This window comes from Bufo bufo, chromosome 5 (assembly GCF_905171765.1).
Source record: "Bufo bufo chromosome 5, aBufBuf1.1, whole genome shotgun sequence".
Classification (NCBI taxonomy): Eukaryota; Metazoa; Chordata; class Amphibia; order Anura; family Bufonidae; genus Bufo; species Bufo bufo.
In genome coordinates this window covers 175,316,947-175,331,731 of record NC_053393.1, presented here as the reverse complement: position 1 = coordinate 175,331,731, position 14,785 = coordinate 175,316,947, and the positions used below count along the sequence as shown (strand labels likewise).

General features: G+C 43.9%; 1 protein-coding gene across 5 annotated transcripts in view; it reads left to right on the top strand.

Annotated features, from left to right (window-relative positions):
- PIEZO2 (piezo type mechanosensitive ion channel component 2) overlaps positions 1-14,785 on the top strand; it is a 661,827-nt gene that overhangs the window by 554,608 nt on the left and 92,434 nt on the right. For all 5 annotated transcript variants that reach the window (XM_040432210.1, XM_040432212.1, XM_040432214.1 and 2 more), the window contains exon 34: positions 5,278-5,337. In XM_040432210.1, coding sequence (XP_040288144.1) covers positions 5,278-5,337 — 60 coding nt within the window. The remainder of the gene's footprint in view (positions 1-5,277; positions 5,338-14,785) is intronic.

The following is a 14,785-nucleotide window of genomic DNA, read 5'->3' as shown; positions in this document are numbered from 1 at the left end:
ACCTGAAAGTTCACCCCCGTGGAACGTCTCCTATTGGCCTTGACTCTTTGAGTATTTTGAGCCTTTTCCAGGTTCGATTGAACCCAAGCCCATACTGTGCACAGTTTTGCGGAGATCTCATCCGCCTCGGGATTACACGAGGAGACAGATGACCCAGAAAGAAAATGAGGATGAAATCCATAGTTACAAAAAAAAGGAGAGACCCCAGCAGAGGAATTAACACGGTTATTCAGAGCAAACTCGGCTAACGGAAGGTATTTCACCCACAACTGTTGATCATCTGCAACATATGCCCTGAGAAATTGTTCCACGACTGATTGAGGCGCTCAGTCTGTCCATTACTTTAAGGGTGATAAGCAGATGAGAAGGACAGAGAAATCCAGCATCTCAGACAGAAGGCCCTCCAAAACTTGGACACAAACTGCATACCCCTGTCAGATACAATATTTTCTGGAATGCCATGTAAACGTACAATTTGTTCCACAAACAAAGATGCTAGGGTTTTCGCACTCGGGAGTTTAGGCAGGGGAATAAAGTGAGCCATCTTGCTGAATCTATCGACCACTACGCAAACCACAGTCTTACCCTCCGCAGGTGGCAGATCAGTGATAAAATCCATCGAGATATGAGACCAGGGTCTACTGGGAATGGGTAAGGGTCGTAGGTCCCCAGCCGGGTGAGTCGTAGGCGTCTTAGACCTCGCAGAAACCTCGCAGGCCAACACATAAGACTTGACGTCTCTAGTTAAAGTAGGCCACCAGAATGATCTGGAAACCAGCTCCTTAGTGCCCTCAATGCCCGGATGTCCACAAAAAACAGAGTCATGACACTCACCCAGCAGTTGGAGCCAAAACTGTACGGGAACAAACAACTTATCTGTAGGAGTGGATGACGGAGCTAGGTGTTGTTCAGCCTTGATGAGAGTCGTGATGTCCTGAGACAAGGCTGATACGAAGACCTTAGCTGGTAAAATGATTTCAGGTCAAGTCTCTGTAGGCTGGTACGCACAGAAACTCAGAGAGAGTGCGTCAGCCTTCACGTTTCTACTTCCTGGTCTGAAAGTTATGGAAAAATTAAAGCGAGTAAAAAACAATGCCCATCTAGTCTGACGGGGATTTAACCTTTTAGCTGACTCAAGAAACATTAGGTTCTTATGATCGGTAACAACAGTAACACAATGGTTTGCCCCCTCAAGAAAATGTCTCCATTCTTCAAATGCACACTTAATGGCCAGTAACTCACGGTTTCCTATGTCATAATTTCTGGAAGGGGGAAAACTTTCTAGAAAAAAAGGCACAAGGTCTCAGGTTAGTGAGGGTAGCAGGACCTTGTGAGAGGACTGCTCCTGCCCCGTCCTCAGAAGCATCCACCTCCACGATAAAAGTTTTTTCCTGATCTGGCTGGGTTAGAACTGGAGCGCTACTGAAAGCCTCCTTTAGGGTTTCAAATGAATCTAAGGCCTCAGTAGACCAATTTTCTAGATCCGCCCCTTTTTTAGTGAGGTCGGTCAGTGGTCTAGCAATTACAGAGAAATTCTTTATGAACTTATGGTAGTAGTTAGCGAATCCAAGGAAACGTTGTAAGGCCTTTAAGGATAATGGTCTTACCCATCCCTTAATCGCTAAAACCTTGCTAGGATCCATCTTTATGGCGTGGGGAGTCAGAACATGTCCGAGAAATATAATCTCCTGCACCCCAAAGACACATTTTTCCTGTTTAGCAGATAATTGGTTCTCTCTCAACACCTCCAACACATGTCTAACATGAAACACATGACTCTTAAAATCAAGGGGAAATATCAAAATGTCATCGAGATATACAATGACAAATTTTCCAAAGAACTCCCTAAGAATATCGTTCATGAAATTTTTAGAACACAGCTGGGGCATTGCTGAGTCTAAAAGGCATAACGAGATATTCAAAGTGACCAGCCGGGGTATTGAATGCTGTCTTCCACTCGTCCCCCTCCTTGATTCGGATTAAATTGTATGCTCCTCTTAAATCAATCTTAGAAAACCAGGCGGCTCCTAATACCTGGTTAAATAAATCCGGAATCAATGGGAGGGAGTAAGTATTCTGGATAGTGATCTTATTTAATTTCCGGTAATCTATACAGGGTCTAAGACCACCATCCTTCTTCTTAACAAAGAAAAACCCCACCCCCATAGGAGAAACCGAGGGTCTCATGTGCCCCTTAATGAGACTCTCCTTAATGTAATCATCCATGGCCTCACGTTCAGGTTTGGAAAGATTGTAAATATGCCCCTTAGGAAACCTTGCCCCCTTCTCTAGGAAATATGGCGCAATCAGAAGGTCTATGGGGAGGAAGAGCGTCCGGGGACGACAACAAGAACACATCAGCATACTCCTTTATGACTGCGGGTAATACCTCAGACTCTACAGACAACCCAACCCGTATTCTTGACAAACACGAGCCGCACTAAGATCCCCAACTCACCAGTTCCCCTCTGGTCCAATCAATCGTAGGATTGTGTAATTGGAGCCATGGCATTCCCAATACTACCTCAACTGGTAAGTTCTCCAGGGAACATTTCTCTAAGTGGCACACTCCCACAGCTAAGGAAATCTCTGAGGTACATGACCTCACAGTACCCCCTACCAGGGGAGTGGAGTCGATGGCCATGATATGGGTGGGCGTAGGTAAAACAAAAATTGGAATACCCTGTCTAGTAGCATTACCCTGGTCAATAAAGCTGGCCGCTGAGCCCGAATCTATAAAGGCCTGACCAGACCACTTATTAGAACCCAGAGAAATGGTTATAGGAACTAAAAGCTTACTCTTAGTAATAACAGGGAGTACCTGGTCCCTTGGTGGTCTTGTCTTGGAAGCCTTATCAGAAAGGATCCTCTTTGGACACTGATTGATCCAATGGTCAGGATCTCCACAGTAGAAACAGATCCCACGTCTGCAGTGCTGCTCCCCTCTGGTCATGCCAATTTGCATAGGTTCTTCAGAGGAGACCTCAACACCACTCCTGGTACAAACCTCAGACTGGACCAGTACCTGAGAAGAGAACTGTCGTTCCTGTCGTCTTTCTCTCACACGTCGGTCGAGTCGGACTGCTAGGATCATAGTCTCCTCAAGAGTCTCAGGGAGCTGATAACTCACTAGTAGGTATTTTAGGTTATCAGATAGGCCTGACCTGAATTGACACTTAAGAGGTGGCTCGTTCCACCCTGAGGGAACACACCACCTTCTAAATTGGGTGCAATACTCCTACGCAGAGAGGTTGCCTTAAACCAATGCTTTCAGCGCGGTTTCGGCTACCAGGGCCCTGTCTGGTTCATCATACAGGGTACCCAGAGCCTGAAAAATACTCTCTACTGTGGTTAAACTAGCATCAGGGGGTAAAGAAAAAGCCCACTCCTGGGGATCCCCCTGTAAGCGGGAAATAACAATGCCCACCCGTTGGCTTTCCGACCCGGAAGACAAGGGGCGTAAACTAAAATACAGTTTACAGCTCTCCTTAAAGGAGTGAAACTTCCTCTGATCTCCAGAGAAGGGCTCTGGAAGCTTGATCGGTGGCTCCATATGAGGGCTCAAGTTCGGACCAGAGGCCTGAGGAGCAGCGGCGTCTTGTCCTATTTCTAGGGAATGAATCTTCTCCCCTAGCTCCTGCACCATCTGCATCAGGTTTGACACATGCTCAGTCAGGGTCACTAGAGGATTCATAGTACAGTGGTTTCAGTAGGCCTGTTATTCTGTAACGGTCACGTACACACACAAACAGGGGGAGGGAAGTGACCACTGCGCTCCACCCTCCCCCCTGGCACTGCCTACTTGCCTCGCAAGTCCTAATGACAGGGGACAACTGGACAGCAATCCCTAGCTTGGAATAAGTGCAGGGACGACAGACGGACAAACAACAGAACGTGAACGGACCGAGTCAATACCAGGAAAGCTACGAAGTACGAATGGAGAAAGCAGAGAATAGTCAGGAGAAGCCGGGGTCATAAATACCAGGAGAGCCGTGAAGTTCCAAAGGAGTCAGCAGAGGATCGTCAGGAGGAAGCCAGGGTCAAAATACCAGGAGAGCAGCAAAGTACACAAGGAGCAGGCAGAGGATCGTCAGGAATTCAGCCAGAGGTAAGTACGCCAGGAAAGATGAAATCGCAGGTGGAACCAAAATAACATGCAATCTGTGGCCAGCAGATTGCCTGTTTAAATAGGGAGCCAGAGGGGTCATATGACGTGGCCAGCGTCACATGACTCCACACAGACTACACAGCCGAGCGCTGAGTGATCAGCTCGGTGCTCAGCCCTAAAACCATTCGCATGAATGCGCATAGATGCGCGACGGGCGCGCATAGTATTATCAGGAGCGCGGGCGACGATGGACACGCTGATGATGCGTGCACGCTGCGGACGTGCCCGCCTCCTAGACGGCGCCGTGACAATACCATTCAGTGACATCTTTCCACTAATTAAAATCAATGAGAAACTTTCAAATAAAACAAGAATGTTGTCTTAAAATGTATGGGGGGAATTTATAATTTGCAGTGTTTTGTGTCAGTTTTACCACTGTCTCTGCTTTGTGAGGTTGCGCCAAATTTCTGAAATGGTGCACAGTAATAATATATTTGGCACAAGTACAATTTGGTGCACATCTGTGTCTGTAAAAGTACACTAGGGGTTACCTGGTGTGGATATGTGACTTTTTTGCAACTTTTTAAAAATTCGCACATCATAATTGAGACTTAAAGGTGTTCTAATCTGAAATCATGACCTTCTTTTCACTCCACTTCTAAACGTGTAGAGGCCCACCAAATCTTGCAAAATATGACCAAATGTCACAAAAATGTATACACCAAATGTTGTTCGTGAGCATCACTTGTGACTTTTTTACACCACAAAACTGGCATAGCAGATTTGATAAATGACTCCATACTTCCATATTTCAGTTACTAAAACAACAGAGACCGTTTTGACTGCAGCATTCTGTTTATCTTTACAAGTCTTTAGGAATGGACATACATCTGGCCACATTGCGACAGATCAGTCGTACAATCAATCCCACATGCCAGACTAAACTGACCATTCAGGGAGTCATTGTGGTCCTTGACCACAATGGTAAATGCATGGCTAGATTTGGGTGTTCTTGCCATACACGTTTGTCTGAATTTTATCTCATGTGTATGGCCAACCTTAGATGGCAGTGCTTGGTACTCCATTTCTCCATGATCAGCATACAGAAGTGTAAATACAATGTATAATATAATGTCAACTAATTCAGTTTAATTTGTGCTAATTTCTAGGTCACATTATTATAGATTGTGATGAGAAAGAAGAAATCAAAAAGAAGTCAGATGGTCCAGGTATTATCATTTTTTTATTTATTATTAAATGCTATTTTTTTTTTACTATTTATTTAGTGTGTGACAGGTTTTGTAGAAACTGCATGATTATCTCACATACCCTCACTGACCAAATTTTTTTTATGTAATGATGATATACAGTTGCAAAAAAAAGTATGTGAACCCTTTGAAATCATATGGATTTCTGCACAAATTGGTCATAAAATGCGATCTGATCTTCATCTAAGTCACAACAATAGACAATCACAGTCTGCTTAGACTAATAACACACAAAGAATTAAATGTTACCATGTTTTTATTGAACACACCATGTAAACATTCACAGTGCAGGTGGAAAAAGTATGTGAACCCCTAGACTAATGACATCTCCAAGAACTATTTGGAGTGAGGTGTCAGCCAAATAGAGTCCAATCAATGAGATGAGATTGGAGGTGTTGGTTACAGCTGCCCTGCCCTATAAAAAACACACACCAGTTCTGGGTTTACTTTTCACAAGAAGCATTGCCTGATGTCAATGATGCCTCGCACAAAAGAGCTCTCAGAAGACCTACGATTAAGAATTGTTGACTTGCATAAAGCTGAAAAGTATCTCCAAAAGCCTTGCTGTTTATCAGTCCACGGTAAGACAAACTGTCTATAAATGGAGAAAGTTCAGCACTGCTGCTACTCTCCCTAGGAGTGGCCGTCCTGTAAAGATGACTGCAAGAGCACAGCGCAGACTGCTCAATGAGGTGAAGAAGAATCCTAGAGTGTCAGCTAAAGACTTACAAAAGTCTCTGGCATACGCTAACATCCCTGTTAGCGAATCTACGATATGTAAAACACTAAACAAGAATGGATTTCATGGGAGGATACCACAGAGGAAGCCACTGCTGTCCAAAAAAAACATTGCTGCACGTTTACAGTTTGCACAAGAGCACCTGGATGTTCCACAGCAGTACTGGCAAAATATTCTGTGGACAGATGAAACCAAAGTTGAGTTGTTTGGAAGAAACACACAACACTATGTGTGGAGAAAAAGAGGCACAGCACACCAACATCAAAACCTCATCCCAACTGTGAAGTATGGTGGTGGGGGCATCATGGTTTGGGGCTGCTTTGCTGCGTCAGGGCCTGGACGACGACCCAAAGCATAGAAGTAAATCAACAACAGAATGGCTTAAACAGAAGAAAATACGCCTTCTGGAGTGGCCCAGTCAGAGTCCTGACCTCAACCTGATTGAGATGCTGTGGCATGACCTCAAGAAAGCGATTCACACCAGACATTCCAAGAATATTGCTGAACTGAAACAGTTCTGTAAAGAGGAATGGTCAAAAATGACTCCTGACCGTTGTGCACGTCTGATCTGCAACTACAGGAAACGTTTGGTTGAAGTTATTGCTGCCAAAGGAGGTTCAACCAGTTATTAAATCCAAGGGTTCACATACTTTATCCACCTGCACTGTGAATGTTTACATGGTGTGTTCAATAAAAACATGGTAACATTTAATTCTTTGTGTGTTATTAGTTTAAGCAGACTGTGATTGTCTATTGTTGTGACTTAGATGAAGATCAGATCACATTTTATGATCAATTTGTACAGAAATCCATATAATTCCAAAGGGTTCACATACTTTTTCTTGCAACTGTATGTAAGTGATTCTAAATGCCAGTTTGAGATGGAACACATGTGGCCACAAGATGTCCTGCACATATCTCTGTTATATTAGTGTCCCTTGTATCACTACTAGAGGTCATCACACTAACGGTGTGTCGATTCATAGCAAATGTCAGATTGAAGCACTCACCGCAATATCTTCATATTTGATCTCGGGCAACTTGTTGAAATGACCATCCTGCTGGGCTCAGTCCAGTAATGTGCCCACTCTCAGTCAAAATTTCTGTCTAGATGCGGTATTTTTTTTTTCTAAATGAGAATATTTCTAACATCTTCCACACGTATGTGATATGTGCCTTACAAGTAACAACCCCCACTTTCCCCCAGTTTTGGCAGATGTTATCATTAGCTGCACAGGTATTTCTCTGGCTGTAGCGAACACTAGTTTAACAACAGAATTGACTTTTGTGCTCATACACACGGCCGTAAGTGTTTTGTGATCCACAAATCACGGATCCATAAAATACGGATCCTGGCAGAGCACATTCCACCATTTCTTTTTTAACCTCTATAGAAATATCCTACCCTTGCCTGTAAAATGGACAAAAATAGGAAATGTTCTATCTTTTTTGCGGGGCCACGGAATGGACATGTGGATGTGGACAACACACTGTGTGCTGTTTGCATCTTTTGCGGCCCCGTTGAAATGAATGGGTCTGCATCCAATCCGAAAACATTGCAGATCTGATGTGGACCAAATGTTCAGTCATGTGCATGAGCCCTAATGAGCAATATTTTTTATTTTGAAATAAGCATTGACCACATGTGGTGAGGCCTAGGCATCATCAATATTGAGGAGTCGTGCTTTATGTCGAAGGTTGGCAAATTAGCAAATCATTGTAAAGAAATTTTTTAATTTTAAAACTGATAGAAAATATGAATACTAAAAAAGTGAATGATTTCATCTCACCTGCCTCCTGTTTACTGGATGCAAGAAACTCCCGGATTTGGATATCTCATGAAAATAAGCCAGCTTTCCAGTACTGTTATCCACAGTAAAAATCCACTTTAATTTAAAGCATTTAAGATATACAGAGACAAGAGCCAGTACAGAGGTTTATGCCTTTCAACCAAAGTCTTAATCATACCTGATTTAACAGGAGTTGAAAACACATTTTAAAACCCATACTACCCTCCTGACGTAGACACCTCCTCATGTCTACATGATTAAACTAATTGATGGAATCTGCATAATAGGGAACCAATTTAAATCACATTTCATATGTAAAACAAAAGAATAAACATAAAAATGATAAAATTTTGTTGTTCAGTATTCATACTGTAGATCAGATCCTGTCTAGGTTTTAAACATGAGAATCCAATAGGATCCTTCTATTCAAGTCACCTCCTGTCACGGGTGAAGTTGCAGATAGCTGGAACTTATAAATAAACGACCAACTGGCTTGATCCCAAGCTAAGGAGCATCTGGCCTGTCTCGGGTTCAGACGCTTGGCCGATTCCTTATAGGCCAGATTCTTATGGTCGGTAAACACGGTAATAGGGTGTCTGGCTCCCTCTAACCAATGGCGCCATTCCTCAAAAGCTAATTTGATGGCCAACAACTCCCTATCTCCCACATCGTAATTTCTCTCTGCAGAGGACAGTTTCCTTGAGAAAAAGGCACACGGTCGCCATTTGGCAGGAGAGGGACCCTGAGATAAGACCGCACCCACACCCACCTCAGAAGCATCCACCTCAACAATAAATGGTAGAGAGACATCAGGTTGTGCCAGAATGGGAGCGAAAGCAAAACACTCTTTAATACTAGAAAAGGCTTTAAGCGCATCTACCGACCATAAGGAAAAATCCACCCCCTTTTTAGTCATATCAGTGAGTGGCTTAACAACAGAGGAATAATTCAAAATGAACTTTATGTAATAATTGGCAAAACCCAAAAACCGCATCAGCGCCTTCTGATTCTCAGGAAGCTCCCAATCAAGCACAGCACGGACCTTCTCAGGGTCTATCCGAAAACCAGAAGCAGAGAGAAGAAAACCAAGAAATTGAATCTCCGGAACCGCAAACACACATTTTTCCAGTTTAGCATACAATTTATTCTCCCGCAGAATCAGCAAGACCTGACATAGGTGGTCCCGATGAGTCTTGAAATCAGGAGAAAAAATCAAAATGTCATCTAGATACACCAGTACAAATTTCCCCATTAAATGATAAAAAATGCTGTTCACAAAAGGTCGGAAGACGGCCGGAGCATTCATCAAACCAAAGGGCATAACCAAATTCTCGAAATGACCCTCAGGGGTATTAAAGGCTTCCATTCGTCCCCTTCCCTGACCCTGACTAGGTCGATGTCCCTCTTAAATCCAACTTAGAAAAAACTTTAGCCCCAACAATCTGGTTAAACAGGTCCGGGATCAGAGGAAGCGGATATGGGTCACGAATCGTGATACGGTTAAGCTCCCTGAAATCCAGACAAGGTCTTAAAGAAGCATCTTTTTTCTTAACAAAAAAAAACCCAGCGGCAACAGGTGACTTTGAGGGTCGGATGTGTCCCTTTCTCAGGCTTTCAGAGATATAAGTACGCATAGCGACCCTTTCAGGTTGGGAGAGATTGTATAGTCGTGATTTTGGCAGCTTGGCGCCTGGGATGAGATTAATAGGGCAGTCGTACTCCCGGTGAGGAGGCAACTCCTGGACACCTCTCTCGGAAAACACATCAGAAAATTCAGAGAGAAAAGATGGCACAGTCTTGGTAGAAACCTCTGAAAGAGACGCCGTGAGGCAATTCTCTCTGCAAAACTCACTCCAACCATTTATTTGCCTTGCTTGCCAATCAATGGTGGGGTTATGTTTAGTGAGCCAGGGTAGCCCCAACACTAGAGGAGTAGGTAATCCGCTTAGGACAAAACATGACATATCCTCAACATGAGCGTCACCCACAGTCAAACGGATATTGTGAACTATGCCCTTTAACGATCTTTGAGAAAGTGGAGCAAAATCGATAGCAAAAACATGTATATCCTTTTCCAAAGTGAACACCTGGAAACCATGCGTTGTTGCAAATTGATTATCAAGGAGATTGACAGCTACTTCACTATCTCAAAAAATCTCACATACAATGTTCTTGCTGTCTAGCGCCACCCTGGCAGGTAGGAGAAAACGGGAACTACAAGCAAACAGCAAACCTTCAATTTCCGCATGAACCTTGCCAATAGTAGCAAATGGAAAGTTTTTAGATGGTTTCTTTTTTTTTTTTTTTTTTATTACCCTCAGAAAACTCCATGAATCTCCTAGAGGGGCAAACATTAGCCCAATGATTTATACCCCCACAACAGAAACAAACCCTCCTCTGAGAGCTGAATCCTCTACTATCAGAGGTAAGCAAACCCAGCTGCATGGCCTCCTCCTCAGAGGAGATTGAGACAGACTGAGACCCCTGCACACTGAATGAGACAGCCCCACTGTCCTTGGGCTGAATATGACAGGAAAGAGTAGTTTCCTCTCTCTCTCTAAGACGCCTGTCAATACGAACAGCTAGAGACATAGCAGACTCTAACGATGCTGTTCTCTCATGAAAAGCAAATGCATCTTTCAATCTTTCCGAAAGACCATGGCAAAATTGACTTCGGAGTGCAGCATCATTCCAACCAGTATCAGCTGCCCATCTCCGAAATTTAGAACAATATATCTCTGCGGACTGTTTACCCTGGCATAAAAGACGCAGTTTAGATTCAGCCAGAGCAATGCGATCCGGGTCATCATATATCTGCCCCAGGGCTACAAAAAATTCATCCACTGATCGGAGGGGCCGTGCCCCCACCGGCAGCGAGAAGGCCCAAGACTGAGCATTATCCCTGAGCAGCGAGATGATGATCCCCACCCTCTGCTCCTCATCACCAGAGGAATGGGGAAGTAGGCAAAAATGGAGTTAGCAAGCCTCTCTAAAGCGAACAAAATTCTCACTACCCCCGGAGAACGTATCCGGAAGCGAGATCTTAGGCTCGGAACAAACTCCATGAACACCAGCAGAACCGGTCACCTGAAACTGAAACACAGTTTTACGGAGATCTGCTACCTCCAGCGAAATACCTTGCATGCGGTCAATCAAGGATGAAACCGGATCCATGCTTAAGACGGTTTTGGCGGTTTATAATGTCACGGGTGAAGTTGCAAATAGCTGGAACTTATAAATAAACGACCGACTGGCTTGATCCCAAACTAAGGAGCATATAGGTGAGCCCTATAAAACCCTAAGAGCTCTCCCTGACTGCTAAGCACATGCAAGGGTCTCAATTGTAGACGATTGCATGCCCACGTACCTAAGACTGTGTGACACCTGAAAACCCTATAATAGTGAGGGGACACGACCACCGGCTCCCTGCACTTAATACGGACAGAGTCAGGGTCACCTAGAATCAAGCCAGCAAGGAAACACAATAAAGGAAAAGACTTATCTGAGCAAACAGCAGCAGCAGCCTCCAGCAGTGAACACAGGAAGTAGTATAAACCGCAAAGTGAGGCAGTAAGGGAGGGAATATAAAGGAAGACAATTAGTCTAAATAAGTGACACCTGGCAGAAGGAAAGGAGATGACAAAGTGAAACCAAAACAAAGAACGTCATACAAGAGGTAGAGAAGAACGTCTGTCAGACCTTCTCACAGAACTGTCGGTGACACCTCCCCTGTGTGAATTAAACATTCTTCATTACCCATTATTTCCAAGCTATTCAAATTTCCTTTGTGTACCTCCTTAAAATGTTTGGCTAGCATGGAGATATTGGTTACTTTTTCATTAGAGATATCTGAAAAGCATTTATGCATATGAGGTTTTTAGGCTGTTAGACATGCAGCCAACATATTTAAGACTACGTTGTTTGCAAATTGCTACATAAATTACATTTGTAGTGTTACAATTTATTTAGGTTTTGCTTTTATGGTTTTTACCTGTAGCCCTAGAAGTAAAAAAAAAAAAAGTTGTCTATCTTAATATGTGAGCATAAGATACTTTGTGGACACATTTGTAACAGCCTATAGTTTTGAACCAAGTGTGAATGTTTTTGGGAGATATCTAAAAATAGACTCGGAGAGAGTGTGATCCCCAGTATGGGTGCCTTCATGCTTACCACCCTAATCCCTGGTTCTAGAATTGCATGGAATACCAAGAAGCCATGGAATACCTTTAATATAACATCATCCTCAACGGAAAGGTCTCCGTCAGGAGTTTGTATTGCTGCAATTCTAGAATGACCTTCTTGTGCTCGGACTACCCTCGCTAATAAGCTGCCCGTACTCTCACCCGCCTCAAAATATTTTTGTTGTAGAAAAAAACGCTTGTTATTAGCTTCTATTTCAGTGATGTCATCGGCGCAGGCGCACTGAGGGAGTTCTGAGGAGGCGAGCCTCCTCATCTCAGAGCGCCTGCGCCGAATGAACACAGGCGCGCGATTTTTGAAATGCCGACAGGGCTGGCCGGCGGAGGAGATCCCGGCTGGCCCTGTCAATCAACACGACGAGGGGGCGGTTTTCTGCAGCAGCTACCAGCAAGTAGCCGCCCTACTTGCTGGTAGAGACCTAATTTACATATTATAAAACTTCGTTTTTGGAAGAAACTGCTGGATCAAAGTAAGTAACACCATTATATTTTCATATATCGCAATATAACTAATTTAACTAGCCCAAAAAAAAAAATCACTTTATTGGGGTGACAGAAGCCCTTTAAATGCTCATTGAGTCTAGCTTGCGCCTCCTTCCATTTGGCCTCTACATGTGGGGACGGAGCGTCTATGAACCTGTGTTCCCATGTCTGCACCTCCAGTTGTATGGCCTTAGTAAGTGCTCTAGACTTAGATTTGCGCCTTTGGATTCTCTGAATAAAAAGGCCCCGTACATATACGCCTTCATGGCATCCCAAACCGAATTAGGAGATGCAGACCCTACATTGTTATCAAAGAATTCTATAATGAGTCTGGTCAGTGGCTCATCCTCATCCAATAATTGGATCCAGAATGGATTAAGCTTCCATAGTGACATACCCCGATGACTCCCGGATTCCTCAAGCAACAATTCCAGGTGAATGGGGGAGTGGTCGGAAAGGCTGCGGGGTAGGTATTCCACCACCGAAACATGAGAAGAGGCTTCCAGTGACCCAATAGGCAAATCTATCCTGGACAGAGAGGAGTGTTAAGCTGAAAAGCAAGAAAATTGTCTCTCTGTTGGAAATCTAATCCTCCAGAGGTCATATAAGTCTACCTCTCTCAATAGTCTTGCCAATGAGGTCTCTCCAGAAGATGTCACAGCCTGTGGCGATGAAAACCTGTCCAATTCAGGGTCAAGACAATTATTAAAATCTCCTACCAACAAAATTGGAATCTGCGGTTTGTAAGAGATCTATTCCAAAATCTCCTTGATTGCCACAGTGGAATACGGGGGTGGGACATAGACAGCTATCAACAGGAACTGTTCCCTAAAAATAGTGCAGTGTAAGCAAACATACTGCCCCTCTGTGTCTAGTTTACTAGAATGGCATTCGAACGGGATGGCTCTGTGAAACAGAATACTGACCCCTCTAGCTTGCAAAGAGAAGGTAGAATGGAAGGCTTGTGAAATCCAAGGATTAGCCAGCAGTCTGTGATGTTGGCGTGTCAGATGGGTCTCAGTAAGACATAGAATGGCTGGTTGATAAGGTTGAACAGCAGTAAATACCGCCTGGCGCTTGATTGGATTGCCCAAGCCTCTCACATTCCAAGCTATAATATTGGTTTTACCTGCCATCACTCAACGATACATACATCTGAAGGATAACAAAAGATCCGCTATATCGGATCTCATCGCCCAAACAGATTTCAGTAAGGAAAGTTATCTCTCTGCTCAGAAAATTCCCCCCAAAAAAGAAACCATAAGAATAAATTCTACAAGAAGGGACGCTCTCATTAGTCCCAAAAGAGAGTGTGAGGCACAAAAGGTTTTCCTGTAACCCACAACATAGGAAGCAATAACAAGCCCACATAAAAAGTAGACATAAAAATAGTTATCAGAACTCTCAAACAGCAACCCGGCCAATAATACGCAAAAATGATAAGCGGCTGATTAGTCCTGTGTGGTATCAAAAGAACCATTACAGAAGCAAGCAGCATCCCTGAGAAAGCATAAACATTAACCTACAACAGGAAAGTGCAAAAAATCTTTAGCAACAACGGATATGGTACTGCAAGAAAAAAGTAAGGTTAGGGCAAATAAAGAGCAGAATACTCTTCCGCCCTGGTATGAAGGCAAATGTCCGTCATAGCTGCAGAAGAACATCTTCAGGTCTGCGACTACGAATCTTCTCCCGGCATAGCAGAAAGGCATCCCGATTGTTCAGTCCACATATATGCTTCCTCCGGCGACTCAAAAAAGTGGGTTTTGCCCTGTGTAGAGCATAGAATATTGAATTCCATGGGACCTTAGGGTGCGTTTTACATCCAGGAAGCGGGCTCTACATCGCTGCAGTTCTGCCGAAAAGTCCGGGAAGATGGAGACTTTATATCCACCGATGGAGAGATCCGGATGATCCCGGGCCTAACGAAGAATAGCATCCCTGTCCTGGAAATGTAGGAGCTTCATCAAGACTGGTCTGGGAGGGCCACCCGGAGGCGGAGGACGAGATGGAACCCTGTGCGCTCTTTCAATAGCAAAGAAGGGAGATAGGGAGTCCTTAGCAATCGTATTTTTGAAGCAATCTTCAAAAAATCTGACAGGATATTGTCCCTCAGCTCTCTTTGGAATTCCTACTAAGCGAAGATTGTTACGGCGGGACCTATTTTCCAGGTCGTCCGCTTTATTTATCAGAAGCCT